General features: G+C 38.6%; 1 protein-coding gene across 32 annotated transcripts in view; it reads left to right on the top strand.

Annotated features, from left to right (window-relative positions):
* Positions 1 to 23,374, top strand: part of RUFY3 (RUN and FYVE domain containing 3) — a 103,300-nt gene that overhangs the window by 26,868 nt on the left and 53,058 nt on the right. For 16 of the 32 annotated variants that reach the window (XR_010586861.2, XR_012434884.1, XR_012434883.1 and 13 more), the window contains one exon: positions 10,985 to 11,038. The exons of 12 other annotated variants lie outside the window; for them this stretch is intronic. Coding sequence is in view for 10 of the 20 variants with exons in the window: in XM_065545109.1 (XP_065401181.1) it covers positions 10,985 to 11,038 (54 nt within the window). In the remaining 10 variants the exon portion in view is untranslated. Of the gene's footprint in view, positions 1 to 3,337; positions 3,518 to 10,984; positions 11,039 to 23,374 lie in introns of those variants that run through there. 4 more of the 32 variants (XR_012434893.1, XM_074039898.1, XM_074039900.1 and 1 more) reach the window with 1 other exon arrangement.

Genomic DNA, 23,374 nt, shown 5'->3' with positions numbered 1-23,374 from the left:
GACAGGCTTGGTGATTGCCATCTTGTTTGTTTGTTTGTTTGTTTTTTTGAGAGGGAGTCTCGCTCTTATCGCCCAGGCTGGAGTGCAGTTGCGCGATCGCAGCTCACTGCAACCTCTGCCTCCTGGGTTCAAGCAATTCTCCTGCCTCAGCCTCCTAAGTAGCTGGGATTACAGGTGCCTGCCACCATGCCCGGCTAATTTTTGTACTTTTAGTAGAGAAGGGGTTTCGTCATGTTGGCCTAGGCTTGTCTCGAACTCCTGACCTCAGGTGATCTGCCCACCTCAGCCTCCCAAAGTGCTGGGATTACAGGCATGAACCACCATGCCCGGCCAGTGATTGCCGTCTGTTAAAGTGGAGACTGAGCTTTTTGTCCACTTGTTTTCTTTTTCCTCTTTTCGCTCACTTTTATAAAGTAAATGAAAATATTTACATAATTGTGCATATACTACCAAACAGCAAAAATAGTACACTGCTGAAACTGACCTGGCTGGCAAGTGATATCTCTATATGCTAAATTTAGCTTTCTGAAGCAGATGTACAAAAGCAATAAGAAAAGCAGTTTTGTTTTGTTTTGTTTTTGTTTTGAGACGGAGTTTCGCTCTGTTGCCCAGTCTGAAAAGTGGCACAATCTCGGCTCACTGCATCCTCCGCCTCCCAGGTTTAAGCAATTCTCCTGCCTCAGCCTCCCGAGTAGCTGGGACTACAGATGTGCACCACCATGCCTGGCTAATTTTTGTATTTTTAATGGAGATAGGGTTTTGCCATGTTGGCCGGGCTGGTCTTGAACTCTTGGGCTCAAGCAATCACCCGCCTCAGCCTCCCAAAGTACTGGGATTACAGGAATGAGCCACCGCGCTTAGCCTGAAAAGCAGTTTGGGATAGCAGTAATGTTCGCCATTACAGATTGTTTGAAATAGTAGCTACTATTTCGTTACATTGTAATACATAACCATTACTCTTTTAGCCAAACATTCTCATGCCCTTCTTTGGATGATTTTTATTTTTTTCAATGTTTTTTCAAACTCCTTTTCAGCATACTTACCTGTTCCAGTCAGACTGTGCTTCAGTAAAACCCTGATTATTCTTTTTGTTTTACTATTCCAACTTGTGATTCTTCATGCTAGTGTTATATCAAGGGTAATGGACCCCTGACTCCCTTCATCTACAAGTCCTTCTGTAACAGATCTCACACCTTTCATGTCCTGAATCACTGGGTAGCGTCTGGGACATGTGTTTGAATATGCTGGGAATCATTCTCCAGTTATTTAATGTATGGGATTCCTTATTTCTGAAATTATATAGAAAGTTCTTCAGGGCAAACCTTTTCTTTGGCATTCTTCAGAAGGCCACATAATACTGTGTACTATTTATGGTATATATCCAACAAACTTCTGGTGAACTCAGTGATTCCCTATTACTCCATAAAACCATTTTAAAAGAAAGAATTTTCATGCTGTTATAAAGACACATTCACATGTATGTTTATTGCAGCACTATTCATAATAGCAAAGACTTGGAACCAACCCAGATATCCATCAATAATAGACTGGATAAAGAAAATGTGGCACATATACACCATGAAATACTATGCAGCCATAAAATAGGATGTGTTCATGTCCTTTGTAGGGACATGGATGAAGCTTGAAACCATCATTCTGAGCAAACTATCACAAGGACAGAAAATCAAACACCGCATGTTCTCACTCATAAGTGGGAGTCGAACAATGAAAACACATGGACACAGGGAAGGGAACATCACACACCGGGGATCTGTCGGGGGGCTGGGGGCTGGGGGAGGGATAGCATTAGGAGAAATACCTAATATAAATGACGAGTTGATGGGTGCAGCAAACCAACATGGCACATGTATACCTATGTAACAAACTTGCACGTTGTGCACATGTACTCCAGAACTTAAAGTATTAAAAAAAAAAAAAAAAAAAAAAAGCTGGGTGCAGTGGTGGGCGCCTGTAATCCCAGCTACTCGGGAGGCTGAGGCAGAAGAATCGCTTGAACCCAGGAGGCGGGGGTTGCAGTGAGCCAAGATCACGCCTCTGCACTCTAACCTGGGCGACAGAGCGAGACTCCATTTCTAAATAAATAAATAAATAATAAAAGACTTTGTCTTCCTCCATTACACACAATTTAATTTATGGTTTCTAATGTTTTCTTTATTTTCAATTTTTTAATCTCATTCTGGACCAACTATATATTATTTGGAAAATATAAGTTAGAATAATGTAATTTATGGTTTTAAATATATATATTAATAATATATAGTATTGATGACAATATGGGACGACTTGGGGCCTCTGCTAGTGAGAATGTGCATTGGTACATCCTTTATAGAAATCATTTTATCATTGTGAATCAAGGACCCTAAAAAAATTAATTCTCAGTAATTGTACCAGACACGTATCCTAAGGAAATAATAAGAGGTACAAACAAAAAGTTTATGTATGTACTGTATATTTATCACAGTATTCTGACTTCCTGTAACACAATCTTGAGAGCAACTTAAACAGCCTAAGAGGAAAATTATTCAATAAGTTGTAGAACACCTTACACTAAAAATTATTGTGGAATGATATTTGATGTATAGGGTAATGTTTGGATATAACTTTAAAAGCTATCTCTTAAGCTGCATATTTACTATAGTCACAATTTTTTTAAGCATAGGTATACATAAACACAAGTAAAAGGAAATATATCAAAAATATAAAAATTGATTATCTCTGGATAGTGGAATTACAGGTGATTTTTATAATATTCTTTATGTTTCTTTATATCTCCCAAATATTCTACAAGAGGACATATTACTCTAATATGAAAACAAATGCTCCTTTTTCAAGGGAAAAAACTTTATGAAAATTTAACGGGTGTGCAATCATCCATCCAACAGATATTTGTATTATATATCAGTACCTTCTATGACAATTTCACACATCTGTGAGTGGGAACATTTGCCTCACAGCAGGGCTACTGCTTTAGATTCAATTTCCAATATAATTTTTTAAGATTTCTATTAGGCATTTTATTTTGAGCTTTTTCACAGACCTGTGTTTATTTACTGGCATGCTTTGTTTTCTTAGCTGTTCAAAAGCTGTTTGCAGTGTATGGGGGGCCCCACAGTGTCTAGATTTAGAAGCATTTACAGCATTTAATTGATTCCTTTCCTAAGTGTTTGGAAAATAAAACCTGAGTCATTGGGATTCTCTTTTTCACAGAATTGTGTTATTATTCTTTGCTTTCACTGTGGCACACCCCCTTTTGTAATTGGCCCTTGGTGAGATTACAGAAACATTTGTTGCCACCAGTGCAGTCCGCCTTAGATTTACACTGTCAGGTTCTCCAAGCTGTGATTATGTGTTCAGAAGGCAGTCTCAGTGAACTCAAAGTGAGAAGGTTGTAGCTTTTAATACAGTCTCAGAAGCCTATGGGACAAAGTTCTTGGACAAGGTTCATCCCTTCTTGTTGCTCTGCCCTGAAAATAACCTGGCTAGTCACCCTTTCAAGGTAAGTTTTACCGACTTAGCTTCTAGGATTTTGTAAAATTCTAAATCTGGGTGAGAAATATCAGTAGCTCTGTACTTGTATGCCAGTTCCTATCTAAACCACAAAAGAGCTGCATGTTGCCTCTGACCTGACCGTAACATAATCCGCATAAAATCAGTTTTTCCTTCCTGTTTCAGGGCTACTTTCAGTTTCTTCCTATCTCCTTCATACTCCTGCACTGGCGTTGGCTTCAGTGCAGTCATTAACCATAGTGCCTTACAGTCTTTTCTTCTATTGGTGAGCCTTTTCTGAATTTTCGTGGAACAGAGCTTCTACTTTAATCTTTAATTTGTGCCCTTCATAACAGAACTCACATTAATTCTTCTTTGGGTTATCAGCTTCTAACACCCAAAAGTCGTTTGTCCTAAACTAATCACTGAAATATGAATCATTTTCCAAAAGGAAATGCTGTGCCAGATAAGATAACTGCCGCTCAGTGATAGAACTCAGAACAGAATTCACGTTGTCAGATTCCTAAGCCTGGGTACCAACCAAGATCTGGTTGGAAAGAGCAAGTGCTGTCGTTTGAGAGCATCCACAGTACTCTGTACTCTTGAGTAGCTTGTTCTGCATTTTGCTTTTTTGGTGGTGCCCCTCTTGAGGGGGAGGTGGAGAGTATACAATTGGGCATGTTTTTTCATTGTGGTTCCTCTAGTCCCCACCAGTCAACTGTGACTACTATGAAGTGCTTTTGAGTACAGGGCTATAAATACTAAAATCTGTTCCTTTGCAATTTTTGGTATTTGAGCTTTTCCAGAGAACAAATAGAAGTATTTGATGAGCTTAGAAGCACATGTGTAGAGGAACAGTGAAAAAGACTTCTCCCCAAATGGCTGCTAAGTAATTATATATTTTTCATCATAATTAAATATTCTGAAAATTGTATGTCAGTGTGTTGAAAACAATGTTTTTGAAGAAAATATTGGCTGGGTGTGGTGGCTCACACCTGTAATCCCAACATTTTGGGAGGCCAAGGCAGGTGGATTGCTTGAGCTCAGGAGTTCAAGGCCAGCCTGGACATCATGGCAAAACCCTGTATCTACAAAAAAATTAAAAATTAGCTGGGTGCGACTGGGTGCTGTGGCTCATGCCTGTAATCCCAGCACTTTGAGAGGTCAAGGTGGGTGGATCACCCGAGGTCAGGAGTTTGAGACTAGCCTGGCCAACATGGTGAAACCCTGTCTCTACTAAAAATACAAAATATTAGCCAGGCGTGGTGGCAGACGCCTGTAGTCCCAGCTACTCGGGAGGCTGAGGCAGGAGAAGTGCTTGAACCCAGGAGGTGGAGGTTGCAGTGAAATGAGATCACATCACTGCACTCCAGCCTAGGCAACAAGAGCAAAACTTCGTCTCAAAAAAAAGAAAAAAAAAATTAGCTGGATGTGGTGGTGCATGCTTGTGGTCCCAGCTACTCAGGAGGCTGACAGGGGAGGATGGTGAGATTACTTGAGCCCGGGAGGTCGAGGTTGCTGTGAGCTGTGATCCTGGATGACAGAGTTGAGACCCTGTCTCAAAAAAATACAAAGAAACGAAAAAATGTCTTTAACATTATTATGTATAGATATTTTTAATGAAAACAACTTTATAGAGCTGATATATTTGCATTGTAAGTCACAAGATACAGAAAAGTATAAAATACGAAATAATAGAATGCACCTACATTTCTAATACTCCTAGGGATAACCACTGTTAAGATTTAATATCAGATTCTCTTTTTCAATGTATACACTGAAGGTTCACTTGCAAACTCACAAAAGTGTATGTATGTAAGATCATACCACACCTGTGCTGTGACCTGCCTTTTTTCCTCTGCAATATCTTTCCATGTGGGTAAATTGAAATTTGTATCATTTTGTTTAATGTCTTCAGTTGTTGGATGTGCCATAATTTCTTTTCTTTTTCTTTCTTTCTTTCTTTTTTTTTTTTTTTGAGATGGAGTTTTGCTCTTGTTGCCCAGGCTGGAGTACAATGGCATGGTCTCAGCTCACTGCAACCTCCGCCTCCCGGATTCAAGTGATTCTCTTGCCTCAGCCTCCCAAGTAGCTGGGATTACAGGCGCCCGCGACCATGCCCGGCTAATTTTTGTATTTTTAGTAGAGATGGGGTTTCACCATGTTGGCCACGCTGGTCTCAAACTCCTGACCTCAGGTGATCCACCCACCCTGACCTCCCAAAGTGCTGGGATTACAGGCGTGAGCCACTGCACCTGGCCTGAATGTGCCATAATTTCTTTGACTATTTCTTTATTACAGGCATTTTTTAGGTTGTTTCTAAATTTTTCTACCCAAGACAGTTTTGGAAAAATTGTTATGTGTATAACTTGAATATTTTACCAATTTTTAGTTTTTAATTTTTATACATATTGCCAAGCTACTTTAAACAATTAAAACAAATGTTGAATAGCATGGTATCATAAACTTTCATGTTAGCTACTCATCAAAGCTTGGTTTTGTCTTTCCTGCTGCAGTTGGTTGCATTTTTCTCATGCTATATTAACATCTGAACTTTCCAAAGGATACAGCTGTGGTTTTCAAGACAGTTGGTTCAGCAGCTGAAAACCTCATGATACTACTTTCTCTACCTTTTTTTTTAAGCTAACAGTAGTATTCTAAGCAGAAGGGAGTTTTTACTCTTAATTGTGCAATGAGAAACTGCATGCTTTTCTAAGATTGCTAGAATTTGCTTTTTGGGATGAAAAAGCTGCATGCGGGGATTTCCTTTTTCTTTCTTATAGAGATATAAAGCTAGGGTATATATGAGATTTACTACATTTTGTCTGAGAATCCCACAGTGTCCAGTCCTGTGGACAGCAGCTTCCCAGCTAAAGTATCTTAGAGATGTTATCTCTGCCAGCATAGCCATTCCAGCATGAGAGCAAAGCGTCTACTGGTCAGGGCTTCCTTTCCTCATCCTTCACTCCCCATCAGGCCTGGTCCTCCTTAGCCTTCTAATGTCACCTAGCTGCTCACCTAAGAATCTGTTTTATCTTCACTTATGTGACTAATATTAATTCCTCTTTTTTTTTTTTTTTTTTTTTTGAGATAGGGTCTTGCTCTGTCAACCAGGCTGGAGTGCAGTGGCACCATCTCAGCTCACTGCAATCTCCACCTCCTGGGTTCAAGCAATTCTCCTACCTCAGCCTCCTGAATAGCTGGGATTACAGGCACACATCCCAGAGTGCTGGGATTACAGGCGGGAGCCACCATGCTCAGCCTATTAATTCCTTTTTTTTTTTTTTTTTTGAGATAGGGTTTCACTCTGTCATCCAGGCTGGAGTGCAAGTGGTACAATCTCAGCTCACTGCAGCCTCCTCCTCACAGGCTCAAGCAATCCTCCTGCCTTGGCCTCCTCAGTAGCTGGGATTAGAAGCATGCACTACCACACCTGGCTAATTGTTTTCGTAATTTTGGCAGAGACAGGGTCTCGCCATGTTGTCTAGGCTGGTCGCCTCCTGGACTTAAGCGATCTGCCTGCCTTGGCGTCCCAAAGTGCTGGGATTACAAGCGTGAGCTACCACGCCCAGCCTTAATTCCTTTTAAACCTTGTGTCATAGTTATTTAGATCTCAAGGGCATTGTCTATGGGTTTTTCTTTTTCTTTTTTTTTTTTTTTTTTGAGATGGAATTTTGCTCTGTCACCCAGGCTGGAGTGCAGTGGTACGATCTCGGCTCACTGCAGCCTCTGCCTCCCGGGTTCAAGCAATTATCCTGCCTCAGCCTTCTGAGTAGCTGGGACTATAGGCACGCGCCACCACACCTGGCTAATTTTTTGTATTTTTAATAGAGACAGGATTTCACCATGTTGGCCAGGATGGTCTTGATCTCCTGACCTCATGATCCGCCCGCCTCGGCCTCCCAAAGTGCTGGGATTACAGGCGTGAGCCACCGTGCCCAGCCGGATGTTTCATCTTTTTAACTTCTAAAGTCTTTTGCTCACCATAAATGCTCAATAATTTTATTTTATTTTTATTATTTATATTATTTTATTTTTATTATTTATATTATTTTATTTATTTTTATTTTATATTACTTTATTTTTGAATCTCACTCTGTCAGCCAGGTGGAGTACCATGGCATGATTATAGCTTATTGCAGCCTCAAACTACTGGCCTCAAGTGATCCTCCTGTTTCGATCTCTCAAATAGCTTGGTCTCCCTATATTGAGCAGGCTGTTCTTACACTCACCGGCTAGGCAGTGTTCCCACCTCTGCCTTCCAAAGTGCTGGGATTACAGGCATGAACCACCACACCCAGCCTCAGTAAAATTTAAATGGCTCAAGTGTTAATGACTTAATGTGTTACCTTTTCTAGGGCTATTTGTCGTTTTTTGTTGTTGTTGTTGTTGTTTGCTGATATTTTGGGGGAGAAAGTAGGCCTTGGCCTAAATTTCTAGATTATTAGAACAAAACCTCAAAGCATTTATGAAAATTAATATATGACAATTGCTTTGTTACCAAACTAATAATACTATGGTTAGTTTAATAGCACCTCAGCTGTTAACTTGTCATTTGGTTTTTTTAGGTCGACTTATTTTTTTTCCTGTTTTTAATATTTAGCTTAGCTGGCTTTTTAAAATTCCATTCACTTTATTGTCTTTGAATAATTATGGCAAATATACTTAGAGAAATCCAGTTGTAAGTGTAAAGTTGACATTGAGTACCTATGATTTGCTAAGTACTTTAAATGTATTAGATTTTATTTTCACAATAGCCCTTCAAAGATGTATGTGATGTATCTGTGTTTGGGGCTTCAGAAAGGTGTTCCCTTAAGAAACTAATACAGCTCTAAAAATTAACACTGTAAATCAAAGACACTTTGTCTCAAGGGGACAAAATAACCCCCAGGCCTTATAAAATCTGTCACTTGGTTGCCTATAGCAATACTGCTAGAGAAAGGCTACCTCAAGAAGAGATTTCACAACCATGGATACATAAACAAAGGGGAAGCATTTTTTGAGCCCATTCAAGCACTTCTTTGTAGAAAAGGAGCTTCATTCAGCCAGTTGCCTCATCCAGAGAAAAAAGAAGTACAAGAGGGGCAAGGGTCCCGTTCTACCAGACGAGACTGTTGCCATCATTGAGTCACTATGTACCTTAAGGGTAGATGTTTACAGTGCCACCTGCTTAAATCTTTTCAGAGCTACATAATTAGTCTATTGATTTTTTTCATTCTTAGACCTGAAACAGAATGATAGTTAAGAAATTAGTTAAGTAAATCTTAAATAAGCTATGCTTCCTAATTCAGTGCCCTTATACAATTCCAGCCTTGTATCCATCTATATCTCTCTCCCCCTCCTCCTCCCTTAAAGAGATGAAGTCTCAGCCAGGTGAAGTGGCTTGCGCCTGTAATCCCAGCACTTTGGGAGGCCAAGGTGGGAGGATTACCTGATGTCGGGAGTTCAAGACCAGCCTGGCCAACATGGCGAAACCCCGTCTCTACTAAAATTACAAAAATGAGGCGGGTTCAGTGGTGTGCGCCTGTAGTCCCAGCTACTCTAGAGGCTGAGGCAGGAGAATTGCTTGAACCTGGAAGGTGGAGGTTGCGGTGAGCTGAGATCATGTCACTGTACTCCAGCCTGGGCTACAGAGCAAGACTTCGTCTCAAAAAAAAAAAAGGCAAAATCTCAGTATGTTGTTCATGCCAGCCTTGAAACTCCTGGGCTCAGATAATCCTCTTGCCTCAGCCCACCAGGCCTGGTTTTGTCTCTCTTAACTCTTGACTGAAAAAAAAAAAACGATATTTGTATGCATCTCAAAAATACGGTTACCAAATTTTGTTGGGTACAGCATTTTAAACCATTTAATCCAGGCTTTTGGAATGAAGTAATGGTCGCAATCTTTCATGACCAGTTGCTTGGCACTATACATGCTACAGTCCACTCAGCATTTCTAAACTATGTTGTTTTAATAATATGAACATATTCTAGAAGGCACAATTTTTAAAAATCTTTCACAAATCTTTCTTTGAGGTATAAAAGAATGGCATGATACCTATTGTAGTAAAGTCCTGAGCATGGCAAGGTAAAGTGGAGAGCAACTTACATGGGAAAGATAGACCTTTTACTTTCTAGGGGAGAAAAGTTCGCTTAAATCAATTACATCACTCTGATACTTAAAACTTTAATCTCTGTTTTAAGAAGAAAACAGAAAATATGTCTGGTTATAACAGAAAAATGCTCTAGATGGGACATGCCCAAGGAAAAATCAGAGACCCCTGGTATCTACCACACATTCCTACCTAGAAATTCACTTTCCAGAGCATTTTTCCATACAAATCTTGGAGGCTCTTTATATATATATTTTTTGCTTTAATAAGGTAGGCTTTTATCTTAGTAGGTGACAAATAGAGTTTCTAATTAAATACAATAAAGAACTAAATGAAAATATTCCCTCTATTGACTTTTGCAAGGTCACAGCAAGTCTGTAAAGTAATAATGTGAATGGTAAGAGTCCATTCTCATGAATCTGTAATCCTACACAGTATAGATTTGTGGCACATTATATTGTCAAAGGATTGTACCTGAAAATGACTTGTGCAAATATGTCTATATATAATGTATTTCAGCACCAATTTACTATAAAATAATAGTAGCCAACTCACAGTATTTTTTTTTTCTGTATGAGACACTTGCCATTTGGTTTACATATATAGATACCGAAATCCAAAAAAAAAGAAAAACTCTGGAAACAAAAAGCATTTTTCATAAATTTGTCTGAACTTATTTGGTGATAAAACATGATGTGAATTTACTTGAGGCTATTTATAGACTTTATTTTACTTAATCTGAATATTTATTTCCTGCAGAAATATTAATGTGCTTGATTGTAGGTCACTGTCTCAGATCCTGCTAGTTCTGTGCGTTGAATAAACATCTGACTTTATTGAATTATATGTGATTTATTTTGTGTATCTTCAAACTTGGGGAAGGAGAATTGGGGGAGGGGGAGTTGGAAAAAGTATTTGGATTTTTTTTTTTTTTTAAGAAAAGTCACTAGTTTGCATCATAATATTTGTCCTGAATCTAAAAGAAATATATTGCACATACGTTTCAGTTCCCTGAAGTGATCAAAATAAATGTTGAATTAGATTAATGTTGCCTACACTTAGAATACAAAGAGCCGTTGATTTTCAATAGGAAAAAAAATCTGTGTTGCTTTTTAATAGGATATGCATCTTTGTTTCCCTTTATTTGAAACCTTGAAATTACTAATCTTAGCTTTGAAACATATTTAATAACCATAGTTGCTATCTCTGCTTATTTGGTTGTAGTCCCAGCCCTTGTCACTGTTAATCACTGTGATAAGTAGAAAGAATTCTAGGAACCTCCCTTTCAGTTATCCCTATGGAAATCTTGTTTTTAATAGCACTTTTCTTTCTGGGCTTGCATGACATTTTATCTTTCTTTTCCTTTCTTTTTGCCGTTTGCAAAGACTCTTGGGAGGATTTGACAGATTTGGTGGAGCAAATGCGCGATGATACAGAAGGTGCGTGCCACACCAACATCTTTCAGCTTTTTTTTTCCTTGCTTTTTAAAATTTTCTAACCACCTTTTAATTGTTTTCCATAAGAGGAAATGTCAGTTTTAGGTTTTATTTCCCATGGCAATAAGTGGGAAATCTTTATGTTTTCGTTCCAAGTAAAATAGTGTCAATGTATGTTTATGTTGCTTTTTAAAGATATTTGCTGATAACATGTTTAAAAGGGACATTATTTCAAGATTACATCGAGCTTTTGCTATGGCTGTTTTTTCACTTGTTGAGACAGTGTAAATTTTATTACTCATATAAATATATGTATGTGTATTTCTGTGAATTTCACAGCAGCCAAAAGCAAACAGATCCCAGGAATCTAGTGTTTAGCCTGGAATGTTGCTCTGATTTGTAGATTTCCATGACATTACACACTTTCAGCTTTGTCATGTAATAGCATTCCTTTCTGGTATAATTATTTTTTGTTAATTTTTTCTTCTTCATGCAAAAGACTGAAACGTGGAATGGTGTGATTATCTTTTTAAAGTAGCATGTATGTTCTAATGTGGAAAGGTTCCCCAAACCAATCAGTGTTTCTTCTGTATCAAGGCAGCTAACTGTAGGGAGCTCAGGGTGATTTAAACATTTTATACTAAAAATAAAAAAATTGAGATTTGGCTCTACTTTATCATTTTACATGTTCCCACTTTGCTTTAGCACACACACCCCTGACACATACACATCCACCACTCTGCCCAGACTGACCTTTCTCTGCCCACGTCCTCCTCTCCTACTTTGTTCCTGTGACATCTCATGTATTTACACCCTTCCCCCTCCTGTGCCTATGGCAGGTGTGCCACCTGCCAACCCTTCAGTCCTTATAGGATTTCCACAGTTTACTCTTTGACAGCTTTGGCCCACATTCTTTTCTCCATTCACTTGCTCCTGCAGAACTTGGAGCTTAATGAAGACTTTTTACTTATTCTCTAATTCTTGTGTGTTTATCAACCTAGTTAAAGGGTAAACTCCCTGAGAACAGAGATTGTCTTAAACTTCTTGATATCCTTAATCAGACCCGGGATAAGTACTACCCTCAGTAGATCTGGTCATACCAAACAAAATCAAGGCAGCTTTCCCCTCTGTTGATGCCCAAGAGTATCTTCTGCTTCAGCACTTGCCTTTGAATGTGTGAATTCTGAAATCCTGAGTGTCATCTCTTTTCCTTTTGTCAGACTATTTTTATGCCATCTTTGATTCTGCTTTTAATGTAACTGATTACATATAATTCAGTGAAAGAACAAATCAGTATTGTCTAGTTAATTGACAGTTCACAGACAAGAAAAAAGAGAAGGATGTTGATTCATTTAGTGTGTAATGTTTACTATTGTGTTGGCTGCTATTATTATTTTATTTATTTATTTATTTATTTATTTAGAGACAGAATCTCACTCCATCGCCCAGGCTGCAGTGCAGTGGAGCGATCTCACGTCACTGCAAGCTCTGCCTCCTGGGGTTCAAGCAATTCTCCTGCCTCAGCCTCCCAAGTAGCTGGGATTATAGGTGCATACCACCATCCCCAGCTAATTTTTTTGTATTTTTAGTAGAAACGGGGTTTCAGCATGTTGGCCAGGCTGGTCTCGAACTCCTGACCTCAAGTGATCCACCTGCCTTGGCCTCTCAAAGTGCTGGGATTACAGGTGTGAACCACTGTGCCTGGCCTATTATCATTATTATTATTAATAGTTATTGGCTAGGCACCACCAGGTTTAAGGCTTTAATTCCTTTGATAGACTAGATATTAAAGAAAAAATGCTTCATAAAATTTATCCCCTTCTTAAGAACTTTACCATGACTCATCACAGGCAAGATTCTATTTCTTTAATACAAAGTATTAATAATGTAAGAGTCAAGCCTACTGTGAGAGTCAGACTCCTTTTTTAAATTTTGTTTTTGCTGGAATTTTTGTGGATGGTTATTATAGGTGAACTCCAAAAGGGAGAGGAGATGAACTTTAACAGTATAGTACATAAAATATCCAGAAAATGTTGATTATGTCAGTACCTTGATGATCTTAATAGATTTCCAGTCAAGTAATATATGGTAATGTTGATCAAGATCCTCTTTACAGAAAAGTCTTTCTGAAATGCAGTGTGAAAAAAAATGAGAATGGGGAGAGGGAGATGGCTTCACTTCAACTCTTTAGATCATTTCATTCTTCTTGATATCCTTCTCTACTTTTCTTGCCTCATGGTCTCAATCACAGTTATGTAAAATTCCAGCATTTCACACAACTGTATTACATAACTTGGAGATGTTATAAATAAGTGCTAGTACCAAGAAGAAATACGTTATGGAGTATTACCTGCACATAACACACAATAGCAATTCAGGGTCTGGGGAGAATCCTCGTTTCAGACTCAGAAAAAGCTGATGATATATGCAGGCTCAGATATTTTCTGGAGACCTTCAACTGCTAAGCTGTTTTCAATTCTGTTTCTCATCTGTTATTGTAGATGTGCCATAACAGTTGGCTTTTATTTCCTTTTATTTTTTTGAGAGGAGGTATCACTGTGTTGCCCAGGCTAGAGTGCAGTGGCATGATCATAGCTCCCTGCAGCCTCGAACTCCCGGGCTCCTTCCTCAGCCTCCTGAGTAGCTGGGACTGCAGGCCATGTGCCATCACACCTGGCTAATTTTTATGTATGAATGTATGAATGTATGTATGTAATGTATGTAGAGACAGGGTCTCACTTTATTGCCCAGGCTGGTCTCAAACTCCTAGGCTCAAACGATCCTCCCACTTCAGCCTCCCAAAGCACTAGGATTGGAGGCTTGAGCCACTGCACCTGGCTATAGTTTGCTTTTTAATAGATAAAGTGTTAACACTGGCTTCTGGCCTCCTAAAAATTTTTAAAATAACAGACTCTAGTGGGTTGCAGATTTGAACTGGTACTTGTTTTTGTTTTTTGTTTCAGTTCTGTCACAATTGAAGCTTCTTCTTTTGATTTTTTTTTTTTTTTTTTTTTTTTTTTTTTGAGATAGAGTTTCACTCTTGTTGCCCAGGCTGGAGTGCAATGGCATGGTATCAGCTCACTGCAACCTCTACCTCCCGGATTAAAGCAATTCTCCTGCCTCAGCCTCCTGAGTAGCTGGGACTACAGCCACATGCCACCATATCTGGTTAATTTTTGCATTTTTAGTAGAGACAGGGTCTCACCATGTTGGTTAGGCTGGTCTTGAATTCCTGGCCTCAGGTGATGTGCCCACCTCAGGCTCCCAAAGTGCTGGGATTACAGGCATGAGCCACTGCGCCCAGCCCTTTGGATTTTTTTTTTTTTTTTTTTTTTTTTTTAGGAGACAGGAGTCTCACTCTGTTGCCCAGGCTGGAGTGCAGTGGTGCAATCTCCGCTCACTGCAGCCTCCACCTCCCGGTTTCAAGTGATTCTTCTGCCTCAGCCTCCTGAGTAGCTGGTACTACAGGTGCATACCACCGTGCCTGGCTAGTTTTTGCATTTTTAGTAGAGATGGAGTTTCACTGTGTTTGCCAGGATGGTCTCAATCTCCTGACCTCGTGGTCCACCCGCCTTGGCCTCCCAAAGTGCTGGGATTACAAGTGTAAGCCACCACGCCCGACCTGAACTATTTTTTACAGTGATGATTAGTTTCATATTCTATGTGTTTGTAACTTATATCTACTAGAATATGAAGTGTCTTCTTAGGGTAGAATTGTATTATGTACAACACCTATTATATTGCATCTCCTTTCCTTATATGCTAGTAATTTGTGTCTAAAATGTTTTGAAACTCACTAGGGAAATTATGAACATTAAATTAAATAATAAAAGGCATATAGCTTATTACCTTTCATTTTTCAATAAATATCGAATTCCTGTCTGTACTCATTACAAGCCTTTTGTAAATTTGCAGTTGCCCGGATTACTGCCCGTCACTCTGAGGATTAAAATGGTCAGGACAGTACTTGAATTTAGGCAATAATATACCTGTGTAAAATTTTACCTACCAAAATTGCATACTGGTTCCTTAACATTTGGGGACAGAGGGTGTTAAGACTTGATGCATGTTGAAAAACAGAAGAAACATATCTTAAGAGATTTTATTAGCTTCTAGCACTGTGCCACATCATCATCCAGTAAGCTTATTAAGTTAAATAAAAGTGTTAATAATGGCTTGGAGTGGTGGTTCACTTCTATAATCCCAGTACTTTGGGGGACCGAGGCAGGTAGATGACCGGAGCTCAGGAGTTCGAGACTAGCCTTGCCAACATGACAAAACCCATCTCTACTAAAAATACAAAAAATTACTGAGGCAGGAGAATTGCTTGAAACTGGGAGGCAGAGGTTGCAGTGAGCTGAGGTCGTGCCACTGCACTCCAGCCTGGACAATAGAGTGAGACTCCCTCTCAAACAACAACAACAAAATTGGTGGGGCGTGGTGGCTCGCCCATAATCCTAGCACTTTGGGATGCCACGGTGGGCAGATCACCTGATGCCAGGAGTTCAAGGCCAGCCTGAGCAACATGGTGAAACTCCGTCTCTACTGAAAATACAAAAAATTAGCCAGGCATGGTGGCAGGCTCCTGTAATCGCAGATCCTGGGAGGCTGAGGCACGAGAATTGTTTGAGCCAGGGCGGCAGAGGTTGCCATGAGTCAAGATCATGCCCCTGCACTCAAGCCTGGGCGACAGAGCAAGACTCCTAAAAAAAAAAAAAAAAAAAAAGAAAAAATTAGCAGGGGTGGTGGCACATGCCTGTAGTCCCAGCTACTCAGGAGGCTGAGGCAAGTAAATCACTTGAAGCTGTGAGGTGGAGGTTGCAGTGAGCTGAGATTGCAGCAGTGCACTCCAGCCTGGGTGACTGAGCAAGACTGTCTCAAAAAAAAAAAAAAAAAAAAGTTATGTATATATGGAAGACCATAATAATTACAGTACCTAACAACTTTTTTCCTTAGTATATTCCAAGCACTTCTAAATGCTTACATATAAGAACTTGTTTACCCTTCAGAACCCTGTCACCATTTTATAGATAAAGAAAGTAACGCATACAGAGGTTAAGAAAGTTTCCCAGTGGAATACTACTCAGTTGTAAAAAGGAACAGACCATTGATACATGCAACAACCTGAATGATTCTTCAGAGAATTATGCTGAGTAACAAAAAGTTAATTTTAATGGTTACGTACTATATGATTCTATTTACATAACATTCTTGAAGAGATAAAACTATAGAAATGAACAGATTAGTGGTTGGCATGGATTGAGGATGGGGTAGGGGCAAGGAGGGATATGGGCATGGCTATAAAATGTGGGCATATATATCAATATGGGGGATCCTTGTCGTGATGGAAATGTTCTGTGTCTTGACTGTAATTCAACATCAGTATCCTGGTTGTGATAATGTACTACAGTTTTGCAAGATACCCTTGGGAGAACTAGGTTAAAAGTACATAGTATCTCTCTATATTATTTCTTACAATTTCATGTGATTCCTCAATTATCTCAAAACAGAAAATGCAACAAGAGAAAAAACTTTTCCCAAGGTCACCCAGCTAGGGAAGAGTTTGAATAGAGTTCAAACTCCCACAGGCCAGCTTTAGAGCTTGTGCTGTTAACCACTACACCAAAGTTCTTTAAACTTATTTGACACAAGAACCACTGTAAAAATACATCTTCATCCAGAACTCAGTACACACATCATTTATTTGTATGTATCTTAAAAACAATACATAACCTTACTATGTAAGACATAAAATTGATTTTGTGACTCACTAAAGGGTTGTGACCTTTGTTTGAAAGACACTCCAGTATCCTGTGCTGCCTCTCTGGTATATATCCATTTGTACTCTAGCCACTATCTAGGTGTGTGCAAAAAAAAAAAAAAAAAAAAAAAAAAAAAAAAAAAAATTCCTGAAAGGACTGTTTTGGCTCTGTTTCCAGCCTGTAATTGTGGGCATACTTTAAAGGCTGGGCTAGTAACCTTGCATACTTCTATTTCTCTTTAAAACATCTCCTTGTGAAAGCATCTTTTCTCTTAATTGTTATTATTGTCCTATGCTGATGACTCTCTAACTCCAAACTTCCATTTGCATTTACAACTATGTGATCAAAAATATCTTGAAAGCTGGGCATGGTGGTTGCATTCCTGTAGACCCATCTATTCAGGAGGTTGAGGTGGGAGGATTGCTTGAGCCCATGAGTCCAAGTCCAGCCTGGGCAACACAGTGAGACCTTGTCTTTAAAAATGATATGTTGAAAATCTTTCCACATAAATATCCTTTATGATATCCAAAACCAAGTTTACTTTGCCCTTTACCTCCATAACAGTTACTCACCTTTGTCACTTCCCTTTATAGCACACTGTTTCAGTCTCTCAGGGCAAAAACCTTGGTGTTATTCTTGACCCCTTCATTTCCTTTCTCTCTTCTAATGACTGTCTAAACTTGAATCACTACAATTCTTCATGGCAGATCATTTTGATTCTCTTCCCTCAAATTCATTTTGCATAATCTTCTCAGATTAATCATCCCCAAACAGAATTTTAGTTACGCTGATTCCCTGCTCAAAACTACAGTGGTTCCCGTTGCTTCCTTCATTAATATCCAAGTCTAGTTTCAGAGACCTCTTTATCTGACTCTACCCTACCTGTGTTTTCCAGTTCTCCCCAGTGAGAACTCCCCAGTCCACTCTTATTTTCTCCATCTGACCTCTCACACCCATTCCAACCACTTGGAATACTGTCCTTCACGTGTTCTGTGATACCACAACATTTAGGATCTACCTCAAGTACTGCAGTATATTGAGATTTATCATCTTTTATTCATATTACTTTTGGTGTTATCTCATTTGGAGTACAAATGTACAGTATTCCAGGGAGTTAAACTAAGAACAGTGATTATTCATGGTTTTTGTCAGATCTGAGGTTTACGTGCTTTAGCAAACTAATAAAGCCTCTTACTGTTTCTTGGATACTGGCAAAAAATACAAGACTCCTAGGTCAGAGGCAAAGGACTTTATTACTTATGACAATGCAAGCAGCCTAAGCATCTGCGTATCTGTGCCAGTTCCTCTTGGACCAGAGTCCCATTGGGTGACACTGTATGACTCAGTGACATGCTCACACGTGGTAGGTTTGTGTTGCAGATGAAGAAGGCCAAGTTGGGAGAACCCATTGTTTTTATAGGAAGCAGTAGGAAAGCCTCCTCTCTCATTATCAGCTCCATAAATGGCCCAGGAAAGAGTGGTCAAGGCCTTATAGTCTTGATATAACCCAGTAAAGAAATGTAGGCACACAAGAGGTGGAAGGAGGATTGTCTCCCCCAGCATTTTACAGATGAAACGGAAGAATGAGAATTTCCCCCAACATCACTCAGGGAATGTGAGAGAGACAGATCTAACCCTTCTAGATCATAGATCTAACTGCGAGATTGTATCATGGCCCTCTCACATCCATTTAAATTGTTTCTTTTTCTTTTTTTCTTTTTTTTTTTTTTTTTTTTTGATACTAGGTAAAGCCCAAAACATTTAAATTATTTTTATGCAATAAATTGAGCAAAGCAAGGAACTCTTGGGTTGTATTTACCACCTAAATTTCTTATGTTGTATCAAAACGAAGAAGGTTAACTGTTGTCCTAACTTCTAAATGTTTCCAGAAATCTAGGTATTCTTCTGCAGCATGGAATGCTCAAGTAAAGGAAACTGAAGAAGTCTGGGAAACTTTCCAAAACTAAAATTGTTATATTATGATATGGGAGCCCAGTGAAGAAGAAATCAGTGTGTTTCCTAGGGAGCTCTTGTGCAAGCTAATATTTTTTTTTAAATCTATTAAAGATTAGAGAAATGCACACCTAACCAAGAATGAGTAAGAGTATATAAAAAGAATGGTTTTGGTTAAATAAGCTAACTCATTTCAATGCTAAAGCCCATCAAAAGGGTTTTTTGTTGTTGTTGTTGTTTATATACAGAGGTAGAAGAAACTACACTAGTTTCTTACAGGAGGCCAGCAGCTAAACCTTGACCTGGAGCAAGAGAAAGCAGAATGTCTTTTTTCTTTTCTTGTTTTTTTCTTTCTTTCTTTTTTTTTTTTTGAGACAGGATCTCACTCTGTTGCCCAGGCTAGAATGTGGTGGCACAGCTCACTGCAGCACCCACTTCCCAGGCTCAAGCCGTCCTCCCACCTTAGCCTCCCAAGGAACTGAGACCACAGGTGTGTACCACCACACCCAGCTAATATTTTCTGTGTTTTATGGAGAGAGGGTCTCACCTTGTTGCCCAGGCTGGTCTTGACTCCTGTAGTCAAGCTATCCATCTGCCAGCCTCAGCCTCCCAAAGTGCTGGGATTACAGGAGTGAGCCACCGTGCCCAGCCAGAATTTTACTTTTACTTTAAATTTTTTACTTGTTTAATTGTGGAACTTTTTTTTTTTAGAGACAGAGTCTCAACTCTGTTGCCCAGGCCGGAGTACAGTAGCATGCTCATAGCTCTCATAGCTCACTATAGCTTTGAACTCTTCCTGCCTTACCTCAGCCCCGAGTAGCTAGGACTATGGGTGCATACCACCATGCCCAGCTTAATTACACAACTTTTTATAGTACGTAAAAAGAATAGCTTAATGAGCTCACATATCTCCATCAGCAGCTTCAGTAATTATTGCCAATCTTATTTAATACCTCCATGTTTGTTTCTGGAGCATTTTAAAGCAAACTCCAAACATTACATCTCAGCACCTGTAAATCCTTCAGTGTCACAACTAACAAAATTGACAACAAAGTCTTATAGTGTCTCAGCCCATTTTCAAAATCTGTTGATGGTCTCAAATATGTCTTTTTTTAGTTGGTTTATTTGAATCAAGATACATACAAGATATATATTATTATTACATCTAAAAGCTTTAGGTTTTTTTTTCTAATAATAGCCTTATTGAGGTACAGTTCATATACCACAAAGGTTATCACTTTAAAGTGTACAATTCAGTGGTGGTTAGTATAGTCAAAAAGTTGTGCATCCATCACCACTCCCTAATCTGAGAATATTTTCAACACCTTTTCTAAAAAGAAACTCTATACCCATTAATAACCACTCTCTATTCTTCCTCCTCCCAGCCACTGGCAGCCGCTAGTCTGTTTTCTGTCTCTGCAGATTTTTTTTTTTGAGGGGCTTCTTCAAGTGTTTACATATGTCTCTCTCCATAGATTTGCCTATTCTGGGCATTTTATATAGACAAAATCATAAAATATGTGGCCTTTTGTGTCAGGCTTCTTTCACTTAGCATATGTTTTCAAGGGTTATCCATGTTGTAGCATGTATCGTAACTTCATTTCTTTTTATGGATTAATAATATTTTATTGTATGGGCATATCTTATTTTGTCTCTTTATCGGTTGGTGGACATTTGGCTTGTTTCACTTTGGGGCAAATTATGAATACTACTACTGTGAACATTAATGTGTACATTTTGTGTGAATATATTTTTAAAATAATTTCAGCTTTTTTTTCGCTTCAGGGGCTACATGTGCAGGTTTGTTACATGGGTATATTGTGTGATGCTGAGATTTGGGGTATGATTCATCCTGTCACCCAGGTAGTGAGCATAGTACCCAACAATTAGCTTTTCTGGTTCCCTCCCACCTCCCACCTCCCTCTAGTAGTCTCCAGTCTCTATTGTTGGCATTTTTATGATGTGTGGACATGTTTTCATATTGAAAATGTTGAATTGCTGGGTCAAATAACTCATATGTTTAATTTTTTGGAGAACTGCCAGACTGCCAAAGCAGCTGGACAGTTTTACACTCCTACAAGCAATGCACAAAAGTTTCCAGTTTTCCACATTCTTGCTAATACCATTTCCTTCAGTGAATAATAATTATTGTTGTTATCCTAGTGAATGTGAAAAGGTATCTCATAATTTTGATTTGTATTTCTCTAATTAGCATCTTTTCGTATGCTTTCTGGCCATTTGTCTCTCTTCTCTGCAGAAATGTATATTTCAAGCCTTTGCCCATTCTTTTTTACTAGGATTATTTCTCTTCTGTTGTTAAATCATAATAATTCTTTATACATTCTGGATATTGGATCTGATTTGCAAATATTTTCTGCCATTCTGTGGGTTGTCTTTTCACTTTCTTGATGATGTCGTTTGAAACACAAATGTTTTTATTTTTGATGAAGTCCACTGTACCTGTTTTTTCTTTTGTTGCTAAACCATTGCCTAGTCTGTGGTTATAAAATATTTAGACCTGTGTTTCCTCCTAAGAGCTTTATAGTTTTAGCTCTTACACTTTGGTCTCAGATCTATTTTGAGCTTTTAAAAAAAAATTATTTTGCATTTGGATATCCAATTATCCTACCACCATTTTTTGCAAATATTAATTTTTGTAATTTTAGTAGAGATGGGGTTTCACCATGTTGGCCAGGCTGGTCTTGAACTCCTGACCTCAAGTGATCCACCCACTTCAGTCTCCCAAAGTGCAGGGATTACAGAAGTGAGCCACTGCACCCAGCCTGATCTTTTAAAATGTCTTTCAGCAAAGTTTTGTAGTTTTCCATGTGCAAGTCTTGCACTTCTTTTGTTACGTTTATTGGTAAATATTTTTCTGGTGCTATTATAAATGGAATTGTTTTTAAATTTCTTTTTCGAATTGTTTGTTGCTAATGTATACAAATGTAATTAATTTTTGTGTGTTGATCTTGTACCTTACAACCTTGCCAAACTGATTTTATTTACGTATGTTGTGTGTGTGTAGATTCCTTAGGATTTTTTATATATAAGATCATGTCATCTGCAAATATAGTTTGACTTCTTCCTTTTCAAACTGGATGCCTTTCATTTCCTTTTCTTGCCTATTTGCCCTAGCAAGACCCTCCTATACAATTTGGTTAGAAGTAGCAAAAGTGGACATCCTTGTCTTCCTGATCTTTGAGAAAGCCTTCAGTCTTTTACCATCCAGTCTTTTGCCATCAAGTTTGTTAGCTGTGAGTTTTTTGTAGATGCCCTTTGTCAACCTAAGGAAGTTCTCTTCCTAGTTTGTTGAATGTTTATATCATTAACATTTTTGTTATATTGGCTATTGGAATTTGTCAAGTGCTTTGTCTGTTTCTAATGAAATGACCATGTGATGTCTTTCTTTACTCTGTTAATTTGGTGTATTACATTGATTGAGTTTTGTGTGTTGGACCGACCTTGCATTCTGTGATTAATCCCACTTGGTCCAGTTATATAATCCTTTTTATATGTTGCTGGATTTGATTTGCCAGTATTTTGTTTAGGATTTTTGTGTCTGTATTCATACGGAGTATTGATCTATAGTTTTCTTATGATATCTTTATCTGATTTGGTCTCAAGGTAATATTACTGTAATAGAATCAGTTGGGAAGTTCTCTCTTCTTATTTTTGGAATAGTCTGTCAAGGATTGGTGTCAATTCCTTAAATGATTGGTAGATTTTAACAATGAGGCTCTGGTTCTGGCCTCCTCTGTGTGCTATTTTTTTTTTTTTTACTACTAATTCAGGATCTTTACTTGTTGTAGATCTCTTCAGATTTCCTATTTCTTATGTCAGTTTTGGTAGTTTGTGTCTTTCTAAGAAATTGTCCGTTTTGTCCAGATTATTTAGTATGCTGGCATACAGTTGTCCATAGTATTCCCTTATAATCCTTGTTTCTGTAATGTCAATACTACTGTCCCCTCTTTCATTCCCGATTTTGGTAATTTGAATCCTCTCTCTTTTCTACTGATCAGCCTAGCTAAATGTCAATATTGTTATCTTGTCAAAGAACCAACCTTGGATTTTATTGATTTTTCTCAGTAGTTGTTTTTGCTGTTTAATTTTTTTCTGATCTAATCTTTATTATTTCCTTCCTCCTAGGGCTTTCTACTTATATACATGTATGTTAGTTGCCCTTGATGAAGCCAACTGTGAAATCATGGCATTATAAATATGCTAGCTAGGAGAGTGATCTAGGTCAATGCTTCTCAAACTTTAATGCACATACAGATTGCCTGGGGATCTAGTAAAAGTGCAAAACCTCTACAGCTTCCCATGTCTAAAAGCTTTCATGGTGATGCCAGTGTTGGTATTCCGAGACCAGAGAGTAGAAAGGATCTAGTTCATTTGGTATCAGTCATTTGTGGGGTTTTCCAAACAGAACATGTCATTTCTGTGGTTCCAGGTATATTAATATGTCTCTCCCTTTGAGAATCAGTGCTCTATATGTCATTATGACTGATATGAATGTGCATGGTTTCCAAGGGAAAAAACTGAGCAAGCCCAACCCTCTCATTTTACTGATGAGGAAATTGAGGCTTCAAAGAGGTGAGATTTCTTGCCTGAAGTCATATAATAG

This window comes from Macaca fascicularis, chromosome 5 (genome assembly GCF_037993035.2).
Source record: "Macaca fascicularis isolate 582-1 chromosome 5, T2T-MFA8v1.1".
In the NCBI taxonomy this organism is placed as follows: domain Eukaryota; kingdom Metazoa; phylum Chordata; class Mammalia; order Primates; family Cercopithecidae; genus Macaca; species Macaca fascicularis.
This window is presented reverse-complemented; position numbering and strand designations above follow the sequence as displayed.